Source organism: Hibiscus syriacus, unplaced genomic scaffold (genome assembly GCF_006381635.1).
Source record: "Hibiscus syriacus cultivar Baekdansim isolate YM2019G1 unplaced genomic scaffold, ASM638163v2 tig00113725_pilon, whole genome shotgun sequence".
Lineage (NCBI taxonomy): Eukaryota > Viridiplantae > Streptophyta > Magnoliopsida > Malvales > Malvaceae > Hibiscus > Hibiscus syriacus.
This window is the reverse complement of record NW_024063471.1, coordinates 14,881,075-14,904,509: the sequence shown is the minus strand read 5'-3', so window position 1 is coordinate 14,904,509 and position 23,435 is coordinate 14,881,075. Positions and strand designations below refer to the sequence as shown.

The window sequence follows — 23,435 nt, the reverse complement described above, 5'->3', positions numbered from 1 at the left end:
GTCTTATCTTACTAGAACAACTATATTTATATTTAATACCTTATGACATCAACAAAGGGCAGAGCTACACTAAAATGTGAGAGGAATCTATTAGTAAATGTATCGGCAACTAGCAAGTTATAACAAAATAATAAAAAAGAGATAGAAGGTATCGCCTCATAAGCAATCTTGTCCGAATTGATAGTCATTATAATGGAAGTTATCTCCCAAAGGTTAACAAAACCTTTTAGACTTCGTATACCCAAAATAAATAAATAAATTCATTTGTGTTGGTCTCTTTGAAACAATTTTTTTTTCCAAAAAAGAAAGGAATGAGACCATTAATTATGTGTGCCAATTATGCAGTGGACTGTCCATTTTATAAGAATAATAGATGTATAAAATTATCAAATGATAACTACTATTCAAATCACTCCCCAAGTCCATTCTCGCTATTTTTATTACTCACAATCCTCACTAATGTAAATAAGTAGGGAACTTTGGATGTAATAAAAGAGCAGCAACAAAATTAACCACCTAAGTAGTAGTGAACGTATCTAATATATGAAACATATGTTACCAGTTTATTGGTTGATTAAAATTAATTAAAAAATAATAAAGTGGAAATAATACTAATAGTAAAAAATTATTATGTCAACAGTAATGTTAGCTTTTTTAATGATGGTGACCAAATCTAACATTAAATGTGATTTTAAAAAGATAATTGAGTGATTTAAATAAAATCACATAATTAGGTGTTGACTAAACATGTAATTTATCATAATATAAATTATTTTTATTAATGTTTGATTCTGAATTAAAATAATATAAACTGATTTATTTTATTTTGTTTCCTATTTATTATTATTATTATTATTAATTTTTTTGTAATAAAGTTTAAAAAGAAAAAGTCCATCTATAATAAAAAGTGCAAAATTTTTAAATTAGAAAGTGCATTTTTGAGTAAGAAGCACAAATGGGGCACAATTTGAGGGTAATTAGATGAAACTTCCAGTTTCAAAATACCATTTAATCTTAACTTTATTTTATGCAACGAAAAAAATTAAATTTCCAAAAAGCTGTGTTAATTGCAATATGAAAAGAATATCACATATAAGTTCACGAAAGAATTGGTTGTTTAAAAAAACTTAAAGTTCATTGCTTGATTTGATTGTACTCAGGTTTGAATAATTTCTCTCTCTCTAAAATAGATTATTTTTAAATAAATTAAAACAAAAAACATTCATAATTATAAAAATAAAAATTCAAATACGACAACTTAAGAAACGATTTTATCCAAAATCTAACCCCACCAATCCGCCAGACCTAGTCTGCCTAACTCTTCTTCCATGGGAAGCAACAAAAAAAGGATTCCAATTAGGGTATAGTAAAATTCGATTAGACTTTGAAATGCTATTTTTTTTTTCAATTTTGATTTATTTGAGTCAATTCAAATTATTAATTCGGTTTTCGAGTTCGAATCGAGTTGAAATTTTAAAATTTTAAATTAGTTAAAAATCTAAAAATTTGACTAAGTATTGTGACGGTTTTACAATTTAATTATTGATTTCATTATTCTTGCATTTTCTCATTCATTTTAAATTTATTTTTATCAAATTTGAACCACATGCACTTAAACCACCGTAGAATACATATGTTCTTTTAATTCATTTTTTTATAATAATTTTTTAATTTTTCAATTTAGTCCCTCAATTTTTCATAATTACCTAATTTCTTCAATTCATCTTTTATTTTAAGTCTTTTTTTTACCAATTTAAACAACATGTTCATATACCACAATAGAATACCTATGTAACTTCAATTCTTTCTTCTTCTTTTTTATACTAAAAGTGTACTCTTCTTTTTTATTTAGTCTCTTAACTTTGTATTTGTCACACCTCAACTTAGGGCCTAAATTTTTTTCTTAAAATTATTCTGAGGATTAAATTGAAATTTTAATTAAATTTAAGGACAAAAATGAAATTTTGATTAAATTCAAATAAAAATTCAAAAAATACTAAATTTAGAGGACATATAGTGTAATTACACCATTTTTCGTAAGTGTGGGTTTAAAATCTTTCCTCTTATAGAAGGAGACCTGTGATCGACGTTTCGTCGGTGACTTGCTTCATTTTTTATTGCCTATAATAATATATGTTGATCGTTAATTAATTAGCGATTGCCTATAATAATATTTATTTTAATAAAAAATTAAATGCTGAGAATTAAATTATTAGACAAAGGGAATATAAGACAAAATAAATGGAGTATTCGTACAAATGTGGAAATAAAATTTGTGATTATACATCAGATTTTTTTGTGGAAAATGAAAATAATGGGATGGTGAGGAGGGAGTCAAACAACGGAGGGGAAAGCTTACCTTTTTTTTTTAATATATACACTAATACGTAAGAGATGGATCACCTAGCTTTCATTTAATCTCCTCTCCTTCCTTTTTTTTCCCCTGCAACTTTTCGCCCTATATAAAGCTCCCATCAGTGATTTGAAATATTTAGCTAAAGCTTGAAGAAGATGATGTTGTTAAATGGAAATTCCATCCGAACTATGTTGATAATCTTTTTCAGCCTTTTGCATCTAACCGCAGCCTCATTCAAGAGGGAAAGACCGATTCATTTTGATAGCTTCATCGATAGCCAAAATTCATCACTCACCTTCATGGGCGGCTATTCCGGAATTCAATTCGGAGCTCTTCAGCTAACGCCCGACACCTCCAACCCCAACGTGCTCTCCATCCTCTACAACAAATCCGGTCGCATTATGTTCAACGAACCCTTCAGGCTTTGGTCTTCAAACCACGAATTGGCTTCTTTCACCTCCTCCTTTGTCATCAATATCTTCAGGACCGGGAGCCAGAGAGCCGGCCATGGCCTTGCTTTTCTCATCGCCCCCAATATTTCAGCCATGCCGGAGTTTAGTTACGGTCAATGGCTTGGTCTCACAAGCGCCTCCACCGATGGTAGCGCCGACAACCAAATCGTGGCTATCGAGTTTGATACCCTAAGGCAGCCGGATCTGGAGCTCGACCCAGATGACAACCATATCGGGCTAAACATCAACTCCGTGGAGTCAAAGAAAGTTGCTTCTCTCAACGATTATAATATTACATTATCACCTCACGTCGGCACCAATTACTCAGTCTGGGTTGATTACAATGGTACCTCGAAGGTCATGGAAGTTTACATGGCGAGACAAGGGGAATCCAGGCCCTCAAATCCCATTCTCTACGACACCATCGACCTGAAAGAATACGTGAAACAAGATTCCTTCTTCGGGTTCACCGGTTCAACAGGCTATCCAGAGATCGAGTTGAACTGCGTGTGGCAATGGAGTTTGGACATAGATATGATTCCCAGGGAAGAAGAAGGGAAAGGGGTGATGATTGGTCTGGCAATAGGCATCCCATTGGTGACAATCACGATCTTGGTACTTGCCACTGTGTGGTGGTACATGAGGAGGAGGAGGAGAAAGAGGCGGAATGAGGAGGGAGATGGTCGGTTCGGAAAGTTGAAATGGTTGCCTGGGATGCCCAGAGAGTTCAGGTACAAGGAATTGAAGAAGGCCACCAATAAGTTCGATGAGAGCATGAAGCTTGGGGAAGGTGGGTTTGGAATAGTCTACAAAGGCGTCCTCCATCTCAACAGTCACAACCAAGGCGTCCAGGTGGCTGTCAAAAAGTTCTTAAGGGATAGTATTAAAGGGAAGGATGATTTCCTGGCCGAGCTCGCCATCATTCATCGGATCCGCCATAAAAATCTCGTCCGCTTAGTTGGTAAATTCCTTCTTTGTTTATTTTTTTTAATACTCCATACTAATCCATTAACTTTGAAAATGATATGCGCCAATTTGGAAACTAAATAGTTGGTGCTTCTCCAAATCTAATGTCCTGGATTTTCTTTTACTATTCTATTAATGATGACGTGCCATTGGTCACATATATAGTAGTATTTATTAACCATGACGTGCAAGTTGCCATATGCAAACATACTTGTATATAGATATCTATCCAATGTGTTGCTAAGGATGGGAATGGGACCCGAATCTAACGGGTTCTGACCTGATCGGGTTGGTTTTCTTTTTTAAAAATATCAGTTTCGGGTCTGGTTTTTTTAAAAGGGTGATGTGTGGGTCGGGTCGGGTCGGATTAGAGTTTAGGGTGAAAAATACTCAACCCAACCCAAAAAAAATATAATTTTATCTTATATATTTAAGAATAATTACAATAATACTTTTATATATATATATATACACACACAATTAAATTAATGTTTTTATTGAATAAAATAATATTTTTTATTATTTCAGATCAGGCCAGATCAAATTCAAATTTTATCAAAAAAATTCGAGTCGAGTTTAGATTAAGTGAAGGATAATATTTATCGGGTCAAATCGAGTGAAGAATGTACAATTTTTGGATCGAGTCAGTTGGCCGAAACTTGACCCAAACCAGTCCATGCCCATCCCTATGTGTAGCCCCTCCTAAACCCACCCACCCACCCACCTTTCCAAACAAATAAATAATAAAAAAATAGGATTAAATCTAATATTTACAACTAAGTTTAGATAGACAATGGGTCCGTGAGTTACCAATGACTTTGTCAGTTTTAGGTAATTATATGTTAATAATTTTTTAACTATTAATAATATATATATTACATATGTAACTATTTTAATTTATTACTTTAAAAAAGAATAATACTCTCTTTAACCACATAATAACTCAATAAGTTTTTGGCCATTTAAACCATTTTTTAGTTCAATTTTTATAATTATTCAAAATATCTATCAATTGTTAGATTAAATATTAAATATTTATATTTTAAAACTTAAAATTTAATAATTAGAATTTAGAGTTTAGTTTTTAAATTTTATATATTTTAAAAAATTACTATTAGAGTTTAATATTTTAAATTTTATGGTATCTAGCTTTAAGATTTAGTAGCAGTTAATATTCAAGGATTTAGTATTTAATATTATTATTTAATTATAAATAAAAAAATCATGAATTTGTGCTTAAATTAATTAGGGAATGACGGACTGTTAGGCCTTTGAAACTCAATTTAACTTTAATATTTAATTGATATATAAATATAATAATGAAATATTTATTCTAATTTAACCGTAAATATAGAAATTCTATTTTAATTCAAATGTTGATCTTGTAAAAGATGAATATATCAATCTGCTTTCGTGTTAGATAGTGTGGATGTAATATGTGAAGGGTAAAGTACTAGTTTTTCAAATAAATTTTAAAAGAGTAAAATTTAAGACGTATCAAATAATTGATTTCACAAATATTTATTAAATTTGATTGATACGTGTGATTATAAGATTAATAAGAAGTGTGGATCAAATTTCCATGTTCAGGATGGTGCTACGAGAAAGGGAAGCTCCTACTAGTGTATGATTTTATGCCAAACGGCAGCGTGGATGACCACCTGTATGGCAAATCCAGGCAGGGCACTCTGAATTGGACTCATCGTTACAAGATACTTACAGGTATTGCATCAGCTTTGCATTACCTGCACAACGAGTATGATCAAAAGGTGGTGCATCGAGACCTCAAGCCCAGCAACATCTTGCTTGATCTCGACTACAATGCACGGCTGGGTGACTTTGGTCTCGCCCGAGCCCTTGAAAACGAAAGACATTCCTATTCTGAGCTCGGGTTATCTGGTGTCCCTGGTACTATGGGTTATGTCGCCCCTGAGTGCTTTCATACGGGGAGAGCAACGGTCGAATCCGATGTTTTCGGCTTCGGGGCAGTTGTGCTCGAGGTTGTTTGTGGCAAACATCCTGGAATCAAGATCCCACACCAACACGATCTTTATACTTTAGTCGATTGGGTTTGGATGTTGCACCGCGGAAGGAGACTCATGGAAGTCGTCGATGAACGCCTCAACGGTGAATTCAATGTTGACGAAGCGACGAGGTTGTTACTTTTGGGGCTGGCCTGTTCACATCCAATTGCTACAGAAAGGCCTCAAACTCGAGACATCTTTCAAATTATGAACGGAACCCTGCCGGTCCCTATCGTGCCTCCATTCAAGCCAGTGTTTCAATGGCCTTCTGGTCCTCCATCTATTAGCTCCATCGACAATTCGCTTTCTAGCTTGGCATTGCCTTCACAAGATAGTGTCGGAATGGCGACGTCGCGGAAGAATTCGATGCGGCCGTAGGTTTTTTAACCCCTCCATCTTCGTATGGATACTTAGACCACAATGATCGGCTACAAGAAGAGACTCCAATGAGCCTTGGAAAATTGAAGGCATGATCCGGGACCAACAAGATCCCACACTAATCTTTAGAATAGGTTGATGTTGAATATTAATGAATCATTTGTTTTATCAGCTATTCAGGTTTCACATGTACACCTTTTATTTTGTCTTTTACATGTATACATAATCCGTTTGTAAGGGGGTAATTCTTTTAAACAATAGAAACTTTTTGTGGGTGCAGGTTAGACCTGTGGTGTGGGATATTACCTACTTCATCAATTTTCTCGGATTATTTAGTACCCAAATTTCATCAATTTATTATTTCTCTTGATTTGAATTACTATTTTATTTATTGAAGTCCTCTAAGAGATTGTTGAACATCTCAAACCTAAAACCCGCGCAAATATGTTTTTGACAGAAGCCTATTAAGATATTCGTTCAATAGTTAATATTTAATTGATAAAATAATATTATTTTTTTAGATAAGTAACTTGTATTCATCCAAAGAAAGCAGCAAAAACTGCTACAAACAACAGTAAACACTATATCAGTCCCCAACTCATATACAAGTGCTTATTTATATCATCTCTTCTATGTGTACAGTGCCTATAAAATTTGTATTTAATAGTTTCTTTAATCATTGTAACATTGCTTCTACTGAACACGAATACCTCCTAAAAACTCTATGGTTACGCTCCTCCCAAATGTAATACAAATAAACAGTCCAAGCGAGCTTTAAAATCCACACTCGGAGAGACTTACCTCTCAAGTTATCAACCAACTAGTGCATTCGTTCACCCCATCTGTACAGACCAGAACGAATCCTACAAGCAACAAGAATAGCATCCCAAACTTCCTTAGCAAAGGAACAATTAGCAAAAAGATGGTCACAGGTTTCCAGATCGTTGCCACACATAATATAGCCATTGTCCATTTCCAAGCCAAATAAAATCAACCTATACTTAGTAGACAATCTATTAAGGATAACCGATTCAACACTTTTAATAATCCAACTGAAATGGCCTTTTCAAACCACCTCCCAAAAACTCACATTTTTAAAGAGTATTCTTTTATCCAAGCTATCCAAATAGAACCTTCATTAGCTAGAATATTTTTAATTAGCAACAAGAAAGATGTTTTACTCCACAAGGAGAGATCTCTAAGGCCCAGACCACCCTCAGATTTCAGTGAACAAATCTGATTCCATCCAACACGAGCTCCTCTGGAAGGAAAGTCGCTGCCTTTCCAGAAAAACCGCATGCATAGCCTCTCAATGTCCCTGACAATCCCCTTGGGAAGGATGAGCTGCCTGCTCCAATAATTGAAAATATTATACAAAACAGTCTTGATCAGTTGAAGTCTACCCCCAAAGCTAAGCTTTTTACTAGACCATTAAGAAAACTTGTCCTTAATTCTCACCAAAAGAGCAACACAATCCTTACTAGTAAGTTTCCGAGTAACTAGGGGAACTCTGAGATATCTAACAGGTAACTGAGCCACTCTAAAGCCAGTAACAGATTGTATCAGGTCAAGGGTACTCCCACTTAACCCACAGAAAAATAGTTCAGTCTTCAGAGCATTTAGCTTAAGACCTGATAGATCATAAAACCCCTCAAGGGTGCATTGGACACCAAGGACAAATTCAAGAGAACCATGACAGAACACAAGGAGATCATCAACAAAACTAAGGTGAGTTAGGGAGATTCTTCTACATTTAGGAAGGAATCTAAAAATTCCATGCTTAGCAGCATTGTTCAGCATAGCAGCAAGAACATTCATCACTATGACAAAAAGGTAAGGAGATAAAGGATCACCTTGTCTAATGCCCCTTGCCCCCTTGAAATACCCCACCAAACTACCATTCAAGCAAACATAATATATTGGGGTAGTAATACAAACCCTGATCCAGTTGCAAAAAATTTCAAGATAACCCATAGCCTCAAAAACAGTTAGTAGAAAGTCCCAATTAATGGAGTTAAAAGCCTTCTGCAAATCAATTTTAACAGCACATCTAGGAGATAGGCTTTTCCTAGAATATCCTTTCACAATATCCTGGGCTAATAGGATATTATCAACAATGCTCCTACCCTTAACAAAGGCTGACTGGTTGTAGGATATCATGCCAGGGAGGTAGGGTGTAAGCCATTAACCAGAATTCTGGTGATGGTTTTGTAAACTATTGAACAATAGGATATAGGCCTAAATTCCCTTTCCATACATTCATTTAAGGACTTTGGGACCAGAACTAAAATTGGATCTTTAAAAGTAGGCAGCAAGTAAGAAGTATGGAAAAATACCTCACAGCAGAAATAAAGTCACTGTCAACAATGCTCCAGGCAGATTTAAAGAAGCCAGAAGTATAACCATTAGGGCCTGGACTTTTGTCCTTTTCTTGTTTAAAAAGATTTTCTTTAATCTCCAAATCACTCACCTCCTTTGTGAGTAAGGTGCCTACACCTTCAAGCAAAGAGTAGTTCAGTAAATCTTTCAAAGCTTCAGCTGAACACCCTTTAACTAGAGAATCAGAAGAGCCAATGAGGTTAGTGAAGTAACCCACTAACTCAGTAGACATTCCTTCAAAAGAGTCATAGCACTGCTCATTCTCACTTTTAATGACCCTAATTGTATTCTTTTTCTTATTGGAGTGAACCCTCTGATGAAAAAACTTGGTATTCAAATCACCCTCCCTTAGCCAATGAACCTTGGCTTTCTGTCTATAAAAAACAACTTCAAAAACTTCCAAATAAACTAAATCAGCATGGATCTTCCTTTCTTCTTCAATCTTCCTCTAGTTAATGTGAGCCAGATTGAAAATCTGGATCTGCCCCAATTCAGCCCTCTTATTTTTTACTCTACCAGAGATATCATCAAAATATTCTGAATTAATCTTCTTAAGTATAGGCTTAAGTATTTTCATCTTGTTAAACAAACAACACATAACATCCCCACCACATTGGCCCTGCCAAGAATCCCTAACAGTATCAAGGAATTTTTCATGACCAGACCAAAAATTAAAAAAATTGAATGGCCAAGGATTCTTGATCATAACTCTCTTGTGAGTCCACAGTACTCCAAGGCAATGGTCAGATACCCTCTGGGCCTTGAATTCAACGAACGAATCAGGGAAATCCACCAGCCATTGATCATTGACAAGGATTTTGTCCAACTTTCGAGCCATATAAGAGCCTTCTTGCTTATTGGACCAAGTAAATAAAGGTTCAAGGAAAGGGTGGTCTATGAGCTCAAGGTCTTCCATACAGTCTTGAAAACCCTTCATATCAGAAGTGCAGTGGATCCCAATGATGTCAAAATCAGAGATCTCCTCATCTTTGGCAATGATGTTAAAGTCCCCCCCCAATCAGCCAAGAGGAGGAACCAATATCCTTCCCAACTATACTCAATTGTTCCCAGAGGCTCCTCCTAACAATACCACTGTTAATGCCATAAACAACAGTAATAATAGTCACATGCCCATTAATAGATCCAGTGATAGAAATGGCCTGATCACAACATCTCAAAACAGAAAATGAAAGGTGCTTCCTCCAAAAGATCCACAATCTATCTCCTTCAGTAAATTCATAATTTTCAGCAAAATATCATTCTTCAAACAGAGTAGTAGTAAAGATAGAAGAATTCTCACTTCGAATGTGAGACTCCATCAAACAGAAGATATCAACCTCACAAGAAAGTAATCTCTTTAACACCTTCATCTGTTTAAGGGGGTTATTAATCCCCCTAACGTTCCAGAAGCTGACAATCATCAAGAGTAAGCAAGCTGAGCACTAACACCTGTGCTCAAATTCACCACAGAGCTCCTGACTTTCTCAAGGTGATCTTTCTTTTTGGTTTTTATTTCATTAAGCAGCATGGCTACCCCCATAGAAGCCACTCGGGCTTTCCTGGTACCCTTAGCTATAACTTCCAATTTACTTGAAGAACTAGTAACCTCTTTTTCCTCCCCTTTTGCTTCTTCTTCAGAGAAACCTATAGGGTTGGGAAATCACCAGATTGGACAGTGCTCTATAGATGAATAACATCAACAGTAGGTACCCTCTCATGTACAATAGACTCAGAACCTGACAGCTTCTGTGTCACAGTAGCATCTGACAGCTTCTGTGTCCCAATAGTAATTAGTGAAGAGCTAACAATATCCTTACTAACAACCATCAAATTAGGCTTACTGTTCTATTATAGAGCATGCACTGTTGTCTCCACTGCATTACCCACTAGTAATTCTTTAGAGTTACAAACAGAATCAGGAGACAGGACTGAACATTGATTAGTCTCAATAGATGCATCAGTTGTCCCTGTACCAGCTGTAACAGTAACATGCAAGTTACCCTTACTATCAGATTCTATGACCTTGCTATCCTTTTTCCTCCAAATTTGCACCTCTTTTGGTTTCTGAAGGGGTTGCCTAACATCGGAACACGAGTTGACATGGTGCCCAAATGATTTACACTTAGTACAGTATTCGGGCAACCAAGGAACATGAACTCTCACATTCACATAGGAACCATCCTTTAAGATAACCTGAATGAAATCTGGAATGATAACACCAGTTTCAATTTCCACGCACACCTTAGCAAATTCGAGTATCTCTCTTGAAGCTGTTATAGTGTCCATGTACAAAAGATTACCTAAGGCACTAGCAAGGTAGCTTAGTCCCTTTTGGGAATAGAGTTCTAATAGGACATTATAAAGCTGTACCCAAATCGTTACACATGAGAGGTCAAAACTGAGCTTCTGCATACCAGGTGACAATCTCCTCAAGAACAATGGCTTGTTCTGAACATGCCAAGGTCCATTATCCAGGACCCAGTCCCTCAATCCAACATCTAAGAATGAAAAAAATGAAGAGATTAGGGTCGGCGATACAAAACTTAACCTGAGAAGGAATCCCCCAAATCGATTCAATTATACGCTGCAAAGATCCAAAACTGGGAGCCGATCCAATAAATTAACCTACTAGGGGATGATTCTAGTCCGTAATACCTTCATCAGTCACCTCAGGCGGAGGCTTAACGGTAGCCACACCATTCTTTAGCTCAGGGGGAAAGAAATCAAGAGTTTGATCCTTTGAACCCACAAACAAATCCTTCTAATCCAGACTCAAAGAGCCCGACTCCATAACAATAATAGATCAAGAAAACCCCCAAATAATGAGAACGAATAAAGATTAGAAAAAAGGAAGAAAATCTAAGAGATCATTAGGCCTGCTAACGTACGCCCAAAGAGTCTCCATGAAATTAACTATCAATGCACAAGACTTTATGTAATATTGACTGATAATAATATTGTTTCGTATAATTATTTATTTAAATAAATATTATAATTTTATTAAATAAAAAAAACAAAATACAATAAATACAATACAATCTACCATCAAAATTCAAAGCATACAAAGAAAATAAAATGAACACTTCTCTCAAATATACGTTTGATCTCTAAAACAAACCTTACAACTATCAATAATTTCTATGTCTCTATTTAAAACTAGATACATTATTGATGTAGTTGTAAAAATTGAGAGAATCAATCTGACATAACTCTATGGATGATTTTGCATGCATAGATAGATTGTCTCAAAAGTGAATTTAACTATGAAATACTGTTGACATTTTCTTATAAGGAACACGAAACATCAAATTATCATAATGATATAGAGAAAACTGAACCATAAAAGAAGACTAACAATCATGTCATAATTTTTTTTAAAAACAAATGCTTTAAGAATATGCGGGAAAAAAAAGAAACCAAAACACAGAGAATGTTTATTTAGATTAAAAAATTAAATAAATAAGAAAAAATGATGAATAGTCAGAATTTATTTGATTTTTTTTATAAATTGGAATTTACTTGCCTTGAAACAATTCATTAGAAGTTAAAACGAATAAGGTGAGAAGGGTGGCCTACAAATAACGGGCCATAAAGTGATTCTCATTTTGGGTTTGGCTCAAATAATCAGAATTCTTTAATCCAAACAACTATAAAAACAGTTAAGCAGCGGAGAAACCGTTCTGAGCCTTTTGTTTGGAACTCCCCGCTGCCTAACCTCAACGATGGTAAACGAACTTTCCTTCTCATATATTTGATCTTCTTGTTATGATTTATTAGCTGGATTATAATCGAATTTCGTCCTCATTCTCATCTCCAAATAATGGATATGCTTCTTGGCGCTGATTAGTTTCATGATTCGCATTATCATGAATTTTAGTATGTACTCTCTCTGTGTGTTTGTTCCCGTGATTTTAAATTTCTTTTTGTTATGTCTCTTCGTATCCCATTGGATCTGCAGTTTGATTCAACCGTTTGTCTTTTCATCCATGGTGTATTTATAGACTTAACTGAGATCACAGTCTGTAATTTTTTTTTGAAGTTACAGACATCATCTTAACCACACATCTTTGTTTGTTAAATGGGATAAATAAATTATTCACTAACCATTTTAAAAATGAACGGTAAATGATTGTTGTTAACTTCTTGTATGAATTACAGATTTTGATGGAAGGGTTTTCCTTTTTGTGTTGTAATAGCTTCATTTGGATGGTTCTTCCAAATTATTATTATATCCAGCTTATTTCCTTATTTCAACTTATTTACTTGAACTTTTTTTCCTGATTTCTTATGATATTCAATTATACTTAACATTTCAGTTCGTGGTTTAATTTGAATGTTCATCGGTTGAGCTACTTTTTGTTATTTCAAGTGATTTCTATGAAAATATTCTGTTTGCAGTTTTAAAATGATATCTGTGGCGCATTTACTTGTTATGTCAATGTGCTTCTTTTTTTTTATAGAAATAGTGGGTCGAAACTATTAGTGATATATAACGGAAATGCCATGATGTATGCTTTAATTATCCAAAAATTTGTCAGTGAAGCACCAGCTATAGGATGACTAAGCTAAATGTGCTAATTGTAATGACTACAACATTATATATATTTAACATTACGAGCAGGAATAAGGGTTTCTTGAAGATCTGCTAGGACTAGAAATCTTTTATGTTAATACTGCAAAGTTACACGTTATACGGGGTAACTCTCAGCTCTCACAGTGCTAGCAAAATGTCATCTTTAATTCATTTTGCGCTTGCTTATCACTGCTATTACTAATCTGTTTTATTTGTTTAATTTTACTTCAGAAACTTAAAACCAAGCTTCATTTTAGGTTGTTGTATTGCTTTTATCTGGAATCAATTAGCCTTTTTGTGTTTCAGATTCACTTTGTACTTCTAATTAGTCGACAAGGGAAAGTTAGATTGACAAAATGGTATTCTCCTTATTCTCAGAAAGAAAGAACAAAGGTATGGCCAACGCATTTGATTCAATTCTGCATTATTTATGCAAAGTTTGCACCATAAAGGTCATAGTCTTTATAAGATCCAGGTGCTTTTTGTTTTTCTTTTTCAGCTCCTTGTCTTTAGTATTTTCTTGATGTTCTTTTGAATCTGCTCGTCTTTATGGTATTAATGCTTTACAGCAATGCATTTGAGAAGGTTATCCGTGAGCTCAGTGGATTGATTCTCACAAGAGGGCCAAAACTCTGTAATTTTGTGGAATGGAGAGGACTTAGAGTTGTTTATAAAAGGTAATGCTATAATGTGTTCATTTTACCATGAGTTTATTTGACCTTTTCAATGATTAGTTACTGTGCTGGGATAAATTGTGCAGATATGCTAGTCTTTACTTCTGCATGTGCATTGACGAGGATGACAATGAATTAGAGATTCTAGAAATTATTCATCACTATGTGGAAGTTCTTGCTCGATACTTTGGCAGTGTGAGTGAACATTATTAAACTTGGCCTTTGCTGGGAGTATTAATGGTTCTTTTATATTGACAATTGATTATGAATTCATTTTATATCCGGGTTTGTGAATTGGACTTGATATATAATTTTCATAAGGTACGTTAGTGTCGTTAAGAGCACAAGATGTATTCCATGTGCTAGATAATATGGTCTTAGAGGGATTTAAATAGCAGTCTGCTACCACAATAGCGCCCACTATATAGATGCAGTCCGAAATCGTTATTGCATGACCCCGATACCCACAGTCACTGCAATAGCGTCTGCTATACCCGCAATCGTGATAAACGCAATGCAATTGAAAACACTACCGCAACCGCAATTTAAATCCCTGGGCCTTAGGCGTGCATTTGTTTTCTAGTGGTAAGACGCATATGCTTGTTATGCTTTCAATGTACTAGGGACGGGGTTTACTTTCCACTACATATTTTCTTTCCTGAATTTTACATCTTGTGTTCAATTCGTCGTTCTGTATCCTCCCACTCCACTACCTTTTCATTCTTCCCATCCCTTAACACACTATCTGTATCCTCCTTTTCTTCCCTTTATATTTCTTGAAACAATAAACTATTAACTCTCCATGCTTTCTCCCATTCCAGGGTATCCCTCCAGTCTCAATCATTTTTAAGAAATATACCTTGCATCTTTCTAAATTGAGTGTGCATTATGCTTGTTATTGAGTGGTTCATATGCCTTTTCTTCTAGTATGGGACCGACCATGAACTTTCTTCCACATTTCTAATGATTCCCCAGAATTATGTGGTTCATATCATTTCTTAACTGTTTGACATTGAAGGCTTACTTTATATTGGACGAACTCTTACTTGCTGGTGAACTTCAAGAGTCGAACAAGAAAACTGTTGCACGTTTAGTAGCTGCACAGGTAAAATATAATTTTTCATTGTCCGATTCTGTTTGTTTTGTCGTAATTCTTAGGGAACAAGTTTGTTGAGTTGTAGGATTCATTGGTGGAAACTGCAAAAGATTAATAAAATAAAAAAATAAATTTGAAATTGATAAAATTCATACTCTTTTTTTATATTAGAAAATGATGATCCATACTCTTTTTTTAATGTTGGAGTCAAATTAATAAAATAAAAAATAAATTTGAAATTGATAAAATTCATAAACACTAGGAGATAAATTTATTATTATGTATTTATTTTTTTTTAAGAAAAAGAACATTATTTGAAGCAATGAAGTTTGGTGGGTATGGCAACGCAGACACAGATTATAAAGCTAAGAAAATAGGAAGCATTACAAAAGATCCATGTCGATAGAAGTAAGGAGCACCCCATCATCTTCCCAATTTACATCTTTGGCGTCACTGTCTTTCCCTATTAATTCAAGTGGCACCTCTAATGGCGGTGGACTCTGCAAACCAATCAAAATATCAATTATAGCAGGCAACCAAAGGAACATCTAAGAACTGAAAACAAATATTCAAAAAAAAAATTGAAAACAAATAATATGTCGGGATTTAAATAGCAATATATTATTAGAATAGCAGCTGTTATATAGTAGTAAAGATATCATTTGAAATTATTATTGTATAACTACAATCAGAGATGGATCAAGAGGGCATGTAGTAGCATTGGTCCCCTGAAAATTTAAAATTGTCATATATTTTAATTTTTTTTTATGTATTTTCTATTGAAACTCTGTTTTCACGTCCTTAAATTTTATAAATTCAAATTTGCCTCTTTAAGCTCAAATTCGTTTCCTTAACATAAAATCATACATTTATCTTTGACTACAGTATGATGACCGTAATATGAGTTATTATTGCCATGATTATGATAAATACAAGTATTATCGTAACTATAATTTAAATTCCTGCTTGAGATGTTAGTAGAGGGAGAAAGTTTTGGATGCATATATGTATTACCATGCAGCGTATAAGAGGCCAATGGATGCCACGGAAGAAAGGGTGTTCTTTTATTTCATTGGCACCTGTAGTCGACCCCAACCGGCTGCCTGGATCTCGGTTCAACAATGCATTAATCAACTGCCTCGCTGCAAGACTAACCTGCAAAAGTAACTATGTTTTCAGCTACAACTAGAAAATATAAGTTTATAATCGTAACCAACACTTTTATTCCATTTTTGTCGTTCAGCTATTTTTTTCTAAAATCATATTTAATGTTACGTTTTGGTCACTCGTTAAAAAATTAACAGAACTACTGATATGATATTTTTAATTTTTTTCAATAATGAGTCGACATTATATTATGATGGCATATTTACATCATTGTTAGTCTTTTAATGGTGGGTAATTAAAATAAAACCAAAACTAAACGTTAGATATGATTTTGAAAGAAAAAAATAGTTGAGTTACAAAGGAAAAAAAATGATAGTCTGCCAAAATTTAAAATACCAGGATGGGGGTAGAGATAATACGGGAATGCTGCTTGGGAAGGTAAGGTCCTTATGCATGATGTTGGAGAAAGTCCTCTGCCTGTTTTTACCTCTGAAAGGCGTACGCCCATACAGCATCTCGTACAGCAAAATACCTATATAATTCCATCAATGTACATGTGAATGCAATTTGGAAGAAAACAAGTTATGTCTTCACCCTGTATACCATACTATACTTACCCAGTGCCCACCAATCGATTGCACTACTGTGTCCAGCACCTGTAATGATTTCCTGTAAAATATAACCATGTTTTAATACTACAAGTCCGGACTAAACATTATTTTGCTTCCAATCTCTTTCTTTTTCCCGTACGCATTGTGTTCGATCGGGAACTTGATAGAAATCGGATTTAATGAATACTGCATACCGGAGCAATGTATTCTTCAGTTCCGACAAATGAATTCGACTGCGTAGTTGGTTCTGCAACAAACGTTGGAGGAGGTTGATTCCTGGATCTCCTTCTCTTCTTAGGCAAAGGATGTTTTAAAACCTGTAAATATCACCCTCACCTTTAATTCCATGCAAAAACCTATATCATATATTATCAAATGCGCCATATATCTAAATCCAAACCAGAATTGAGAACACACATACCTGGGGCTTATAGGGAGTCATAAATGATAAATCAAAGTCCGTTAACACAACATGTCCATCTTTCTGCAGTAGAATATTTTCCGGCTTCAGATCCCGATATATGATTCCTATCACAAGCCATTACAAATGAACCATAGTCAGCATTGTATCAGATAACAGTTGCTTAAATCTTGCATAGAGGCATTGTTCGATTCAATTTTTGTGAATTGAATAAGTTTTCAAAGTTTAGATAGTAGATTTACTATACATACCTAGACAATGAAGATATTCCAGACCAATGACAACCTCTGCTACATAAAACCTGAAAAAAAAACAACATCAACTTAAACAACCTCTGCTGCATAAGAATTGAGCATACAAGAAATACCAGATATCCCACTGATTTTGACTAGAGGAAAAAAGGGTAATAGGCCATTGAGAATTAGGTGTACCTTGCAGAATCTTCTTTGAAGAATTTCATAGGCTGTTTATCGAGCAAGTTAAATAACTCGCCACCAGGGCAAAAGTCCGTTATCAAACAGACGTGTGTGGGAGTCTGAGGAGATCAAGAAATTATTAGTGTAACTCATTTACAACTTAAGAATCCAGAAAACTTGTATACTATAGGATGAGCTAAGAATTTGAACAGGAAAACCTGAAAAGAGGTGTACAAAGAGGGAAGGAAAGGATGATCCAGGAGTGAGCTGATTTCCCTTTCAACGCATGCTCGATGAACCTGTACAATTGCTTGCATCAATATTCATATACATAATCCAACTCGGATTCGAAATGAGTATTTATATGTACAACAAATTATGCAATAAGCAGACCTTGTTACGGTTCAACATTACGGACTTCTCCATTGCCTTCATAGCAAATAATTCTCCAGTACCTTTCAGTTCCACCAGATGAACACTGCAACCCAATGATTTAGATTAGACAGGGAAATGAAGTAAGAATTCATGGCATAACTAATGATTTGAGGTACAAGCACACAGTGGTAAGAATTCATGGCATAACTAATGATTTGAGGTACAAGCACACAGTGGCATGAAAGAACTACCTGCCAGTGTCACCACAGCCTAAAGGTTTTATGGGTTTAAAATGATGCAGCCCAATTTTTTCGTCACGAGAAGTGATCTGTATTACATGTAAAACATCAGAGACTACATAAGAGAAGAAATAATGAGTTTACAAAATGGAAAAAGTGGTACCTTCTGAATTGCTAGCCATGAAGGACTATCTCTTTTGTGAGGCCTTGGGAAGACTGGTTGAGAATGGATTGCCCACAAATCTTCTGGTCTCTGAACATTTTACCAATATATATATATATATATATATATATATATATATAATATATATATATATATATATAAAGTCTCATCAACTATGATTCATATCAGACAGCTCTTAGTTATAACTTATCGAATGCTTTGTTCCATGCAACTTGAAAAAATATTGACAACGTTAACACTGAGATTTTGATTTCTCAATCCAATTGGAAGAACATATTTGTTACCTTTACATCGATAATTAAGAAAATGCTCTAAATATTTCTATGAGAAAGAAAGAATACCTTACCAAATTGGCATCAGGAAGTTCGCGAACTGCTTCATCGACATTTTCTGCTGTGGCTTTAACCTGATTAAAGAAAATGATATCCTAGTTCAGCATCGAAGGTATGTTATGAAAAAGGACAGGCATTTCCAATCTGTATATTATTAGAAGAAGAAAATGATTACGGACCAACTTTGCACTTTGTAGCTCTGTCTGCTCAGAGAGGCGGTATCGTAGGGGTTCGACATGATCACTTCCATCAAGTTGGACGCCTATGAAATATTGAAGTTCACCCTGTAAATCACCGGGAGTTTGTCACGAGACTTTCTGAGGAAAATAACTAAAACACAACATTTAAAAAAACCACGCGAAAATGTGAAAATCATCATGGCATGTAAGGAAAACACAAACATGACATAGATAAACGGATTGCCAGATGTAACTGTAACCACCTTATGGTCACGCATAGGTTGCAAGTGAAATAAATTCCAGAATTTCTTGCCTGCAAGTCATACAAATTGTAACAATTCAATCAGAGGATGTTTCCGTCAGTATGCATATATATATATATATATATCACGAACCGCTCTTTGTGTAGTTGATCAACTGAACAGTGATTTCCCTTTGTTCTCTGATAGCATCTCTTATCTTTGAGACAGTCGCCTGATCTGTTTCAGGTCCTTGAAGAAACCTGTTATAACAAATGCCATGTTATTGGTTTGATACGATTCATCTAACAAACAATGGAAAGCAACTTATATTTTATGGTTGGCTGAAATATCAAAATTATTATAGTACATATTATGTACCTGCAATTCCTTCCCAAGATTTCCTCTCGTGTAAATTCAGTCAATTCAAGAAAGCTATCAGATGCAAATATCTGCAACATTGTAGTGGTTTTTCAGGTACGATATATGTGCTTTACCTTGTGAATTTAGATTGAGTTGGGTAAGGAAAATGATACTGAAAGAGTCTTCCTTACAATGGGATTATCAGGGAGTCTAGGATCGGTGATAACGAAGTTCTTTTCGATGCGTTCCAATGTTGTTGCTAAATCAATTCCTTGGCGTATGTCCCTTTCCCTTTCAGCACGTTCCCAACTGTCGGTGTGTTCGATGTCTTTGGTCATTAACTCCTCTGGTTCGACAATTGGTTGTTTTTCCTGTATGGCTTCAGAGCTGGAAGACCTGCCTTTTGACCTGGGGGAAGATATCATGCATCAGATATACCGATTTCAGATCCACATGGTGCTCATAGTTAAATCAAATTTGAGTGGCAAAGTAATGCATACTTGAGAGAACTTAAGCCAGAAAAACTCACCCAACTAAAGAAATGTGCACTGATTTTCGATCTTTCTTGTCAATATCCTGCATAGGAGTAGCAGCACTGATGTCGGACCGAGGAGTATATCTCCCATGGGCACTACTGTTCTCAATTTCAGCAGATTTAGGCAGAACATAATCAAGGTTGAATTTTTCAGACTCTTCAAGCTTGTTAGTGGCATCATTACTTGTTTGAATGTGGGATTGAGGGTGTTTCACTGTTTGGACAACCTCTGTGATGGAATCTAAAGCTTTATTCTTCTGACGAGCTGTTCCAAAATGTGGAATTATTACATATCCGAACTGAAATCACATCACAAAACACCCCGACAACTGGAGTATAATTTACCGTCGTAACGAATTAACGACTGTGGCAGTCCATTAGGCCTCAATGCCTTTTCAACGGCACCTTCTGTGTATTTGCTGACCTCCACCTGCATTCTGCATAAAACAGCACTTAATAGCTATGCATGCATTTGGGAAGGAAAAAAGAATAGTTTAGTTCGAAATTCGGTATCTGTATGAAGATAATTATGAAGAAAATTTAAGGAAAACTAACCCAATGAATTTGATGGTTTTCCCATTATCATCTTTTATGGGAGTCACAGTGAGTAGATTCCAGAAAAGAGTTCCATCTTTCTTGTAATTCAAGAGCCTGCCACAATAGCTTTTTCCATTCTTAACTGCATCTCTGATCTTGGCGACCTCATTCTGGTCCGTGTCCGGTCCTTGTAGAAAACGGCTAAACGAAAAATGTGGTGAAAAATCATGTGTTATGGACAGGCATATAAAATTGCAATGATTTTGTGCTGTAGAATGATTGCAAGTTGTCCCCTAGGAAGTTGGAAGACTTTCCAGTCATATCACATATTTAGAAGCAAGAACTTACCAATTTCTTCCTATGACCTCCTTTGCGGAATAGCCGGTCGTGGTGAAAAATCCGCTGCTTGCATACATTATAGGGCAGTCGGGTTTTGTGGCGTCGGATACAACAAAGGTTTGTTGCAGGGTTGCCAAAGCATCCTTCAGCTCCTGTGACACCCTAGGAACTTGTTCCAATCCACAACTTGATTCATCTGACGTCCTTGCCGATCCAACCGAAAATTTGTCTAATGAGTATTTGTTGGGATTGCCTTCTCCACTCGGCTTCATCGTTTTGCTGATCACTTTGAAACTACCATCTCCAGCATCTGTCTGCAATGCAAGACCCCATTCTGCAGTTCTTTCAGCTATGCTGGCTTCAGTTAGAATTCTATGAGAGGACTTCCCATTTGGATCTTTTCCACCGCCATTCAAGTTTTTGATGGAGTCGTCAAAGCTTCCGATGTTGGACTTGCCGGAAGCCTCTCCTCCGAAAGCCATCCACTTGTCCGCAGGCTCTTTCCTTTCTTTAGAAACGGCGTCGGTCGATGATCCTTCCTCTTGCACTTTAGTCACTGAAATGGAACCCTCAACTGTAGCACTAGATTGTCCAGCATTTTGAGTACCTGCGGATGAACTCGGCTGTCCCCCGGCCATTGGTACCACTATTTCCTACTTCTCTTTGGTGAATAATTAATCGCGAGGCTGCATACAACACCGAGTCAGAATCAGTATAAATGAGTCTTAGGGTCAGAACTAGATATGCAGAAAAGTTGTGTGACACTGATTCAGTTCTGCAACATATAAACCCATCTACTAAGCAAAAAATGAAATTCGGAGCAAACAATTAATCGAATAGGGAGCTTGTAGTTGGAGAATTGAAAAGAGTTTACAGTAGTAATGACCTTTGCAGACGAAACGTAGATAACAAGCAAACTCCAGTGGTAATTTCTGAAGAAAATGAGCTCAAACTTGAACAACAATGGGGGTCAATGGATGAGGAAAATGAAGCAGCAGAAGCTTCCAGGGTCCTGTTAAAAAGTCAAACACGTTCAAGACTCCTTTTTTTCTCTCTCTACACATGAAGAAACATATCTGTTAAGTTTCTGGTTCTGGACCTCTGGTTCCTCCCGGGTTGGGTGTAAAAGGAAGGAGAAAAAAAGGCTAACATCAGGATAATGTTCAATAAATAGAGACTTCGGAATTCTAACGCCATAACCATAGGCAGTGTTCCCATAACTTTCTAATTTCCATCAGAGCCTTATGTTCTACGTGCATCAAAGCCATTCATTTGTTCATTCGGCACTCATTTAATCCATTATATTCACGCGTACTTGTTCATCTCGGTCTAACATTTACAATCATTAAAAATTACTATTTGTCGAGATCAGAAACATGTACTTTTGTGAGGCTACAAAGACGCCAAATGTAAGAAATTATCTGAAGATAAATCTCGCTTTCACTTGGAGAAAACCTTGTTGTGTTGCTTGAGCAAAATATATATATATATAGGTCAGATTTAATTACACTATGTGAGTTTTTTTAATTAATCATATTGATATCTGATCTATTGATCGATTAATCTTAATCTAAATTGGGTACTGTAGAGGCGAAGACGACCCTCTTAATCCAGTTTGCACCATTCGCAAACGTCAGGATTTGAACCCTGATCTTGCTTAAGGTACTTAGTTCCTCATCTCATTAGATCAACTAGTGAATGAATAGAAAAAATATTATATCTTTTCATCCAATAACTTTAAATTGATGTAAAACTAAAATAAAATAAAAAATCTTACATGACGTAATTGCAATATATGCATATAAACCTAGCAACTAATCAATGTGAAGGGCCACAAACATGGTGGAGGGTTTTGTTCATCAAGAAATGAATATAGGGCCAAACCCGATCATTCAACTGTCCCTTCATTTATAAACATTTTGATTTTCTACCACAAGTTTCCTCTCATCAAATTGACAAGAAAATATCATGTTGGATCTATGTCATGTGCCATGATTGATTCAATTTGTACCAACTCGTTTACATTTGTTATATTTTATTTGAGTGTTCTTATTTTATCTTTCAAGTCAGAATCTGATTTTATCATAATTAAAGTAAGAAGTTAATTTTCTTCCTAATTAATTAAAAAAAAGCATTTAAAATTTTTAGTTAGACTTTAATTTTTTTTTAAAAATGAAAATTGAACAATTCATAATTTTTAAAAATTTTAATTTAAATCTCTAATTTTGTTAAGTTTTAAGTTGACCTCTAAATGCTGTCACCAAATTCGGTCACTGAATTTACTCAAATATATTTTCTTATCTTACCTATACTACAACAGCTATATACTGTCCTTCATGGGGAGAGATGCCAATAGGTGTGTAATGTGTACCAATTGAGAGGGTACTAAACATCCAGTTTTGGGACTAGTATTGCTGCCATTTACTGTATCCAAGAGAAGCTATTATTTATTTATCAAATAAATTTAGTCAATAAGAAATTTCTAACCAATAAAATTATACTTTAATGTAAACTACATATTAATTATAATTTTGTATCAATATCTACGCTAGCTAAACTCACAAGCATCAAGTGGCTTACCTTCTTCTTCCTCAACTCTCACCTATCGAGACAAAACATTCATGCATGCTGTGCATTGGTGCACATATAAAAAGCAGCCA

At 35.3% G+C, this 23,435-nt stretch overlaps 3 protein-coding genes across 3 annotated transcripts; 2 read left to right on the top strand and 1 right to left on the bottom strand.

Annotated features, from left to right (window-relative positions):
- Nucleotides 1–2,445: 2,445 nt before the first annotated feature.
- LOC120187535 (probable L-type lectin-domain containing receptor kinase S.5) lies at nt 2,446–6,429 on the top strand. The gene is made up of 2 exons (XM_039191243.1): nt 2,446–3,769; nt 5,365–6,429. The coding sequence occupies exons 1-2, from the start codon at nt 2,512–2,514 to the stop codon at nt 6,174–6,176; spliced, it is 2,070 nt and encodes a 689-aa protein (XP_039047174.1). The 5' UTR covers nt 2,446–2,511; the 3' UTR covers nt 6,177–6,429.
- A 5,800-nt stretch (nt 6,430–12,229) lies between these two features.
- Nucleotides 12,230–14,995, top strand: LOC120187536 (AP-1 complex subunit sigma-1-like). Its single transcript, XM_039191244.1, has 6 exons — nt 12,230–12,280; nt 13,435–13,521; nt 13,714–13,805; nt 13,889–13,997; nt 14,088–14,123; nt 14,821–14,995. The coding sequence occupies exons 1-6, from the start codon at nt 12,278–12,280 to the stop codon at nt 14,974–14,976; spliced, it is 483 nt and encodes a 160-aa protein (XP_039047175.1). The 5' UTR covers nt 12,230–12,277; the 3' UTR covers nt 14,977–14,995.
- LOC120187534 (phototropin-2-like) lies at nt 14,979–21,974 on the bottom strand. Its single transcript, XM_039191242.1, has 24 exons — nt 21,662–21,974; nt 20,785–21,461; nt 20,455–20,637; nt 20,245–20,336; nt 19,894–20,164; nt 19,556–19,772; nt 19,383–19,453; nt 19,158–19,264; nt 19,026–19,075; nt 18,763–18,867; nt 18,598–18,657; nt 18,231–18,320; nt 18,080–18,156; nt 17,847–17,931; nt 17,672–17,752; nt 17,469–17,572; nt 17,289–17,338; nt 17,038–17,144; nt 16,811–16,933; nt 16,623–16,674; nt 16,425–16,537; nt 15,913–16,053; nt 15,282–15,398; nt 14,979–15,001 (listed from the first exon to the last, which is right to left on the bottom strand). The coding sequence occupies exons 2-23, from the start codon at nt 21,411–21,413 to the stop codon at nt 15,282–15,284; spliced, it is 2,925 nt and encodes a 974-aa protein (XP_039047173.1). The 5' UTR covers nt 21,414–21,461; nt 21,662–21,974; the 3' UTR covers nt 14,979–15,001.
- Between the last annotated feature and the right edge of the window lie 1,461 nt (nt 21,975–23,435).

Coding starts and splice junctions, on each gene's coding strand:
- LOC120187535 (XM_039191243.1), top strand. CDS start 2,512: ATGATGTTGTTAAATGGAAATTCCATCCGAACTATGTTGATAATCTTT. Junction 3,770..5,364: donor AAATCTCGTCCGCTTAGTTG/GTAAATTCCTTC, acceptor TTCCATGTTCAG/GATGGTGCTACGAGAAAGGG.
- LOC120187534 (XM_039191242.1), bottom strand. CDS start 21,413: ATGGCCGGGGGACAGCCGAGTTCATCCGCAGGTACTCAAAATGCTGGA. Junction 17,145..17,288: donor GGAATATCTTCATTGTCTAG/GTATGTATAGTA, acceptor GGCTTGTGATAG/GAATCATATATCGGGATCTG. Junction 16,538..16,622: donor AATCGATTGGTGGGCACTGG/GTAAGTATAGTA, acceptor GGAATTATATAG/GTATTTTGCTGTACGAGATG.
- LOC120187536 (XM_039191244.1), top strand. Junction 13,806..13,888: donor CTTAGAGTTGTTTATAAAAG/GTAATGCTATAA, acceptor TAAATTGTGCAG/ATATGCTAGTCTTTACTTCT. Junction 13,998..14,087: donor TTGCTCGATACTTTGGCAGT/GTGAGTGAACAT, acceptor TTTTATATCCGG/GTTTGTGAATTGGACTTGAT.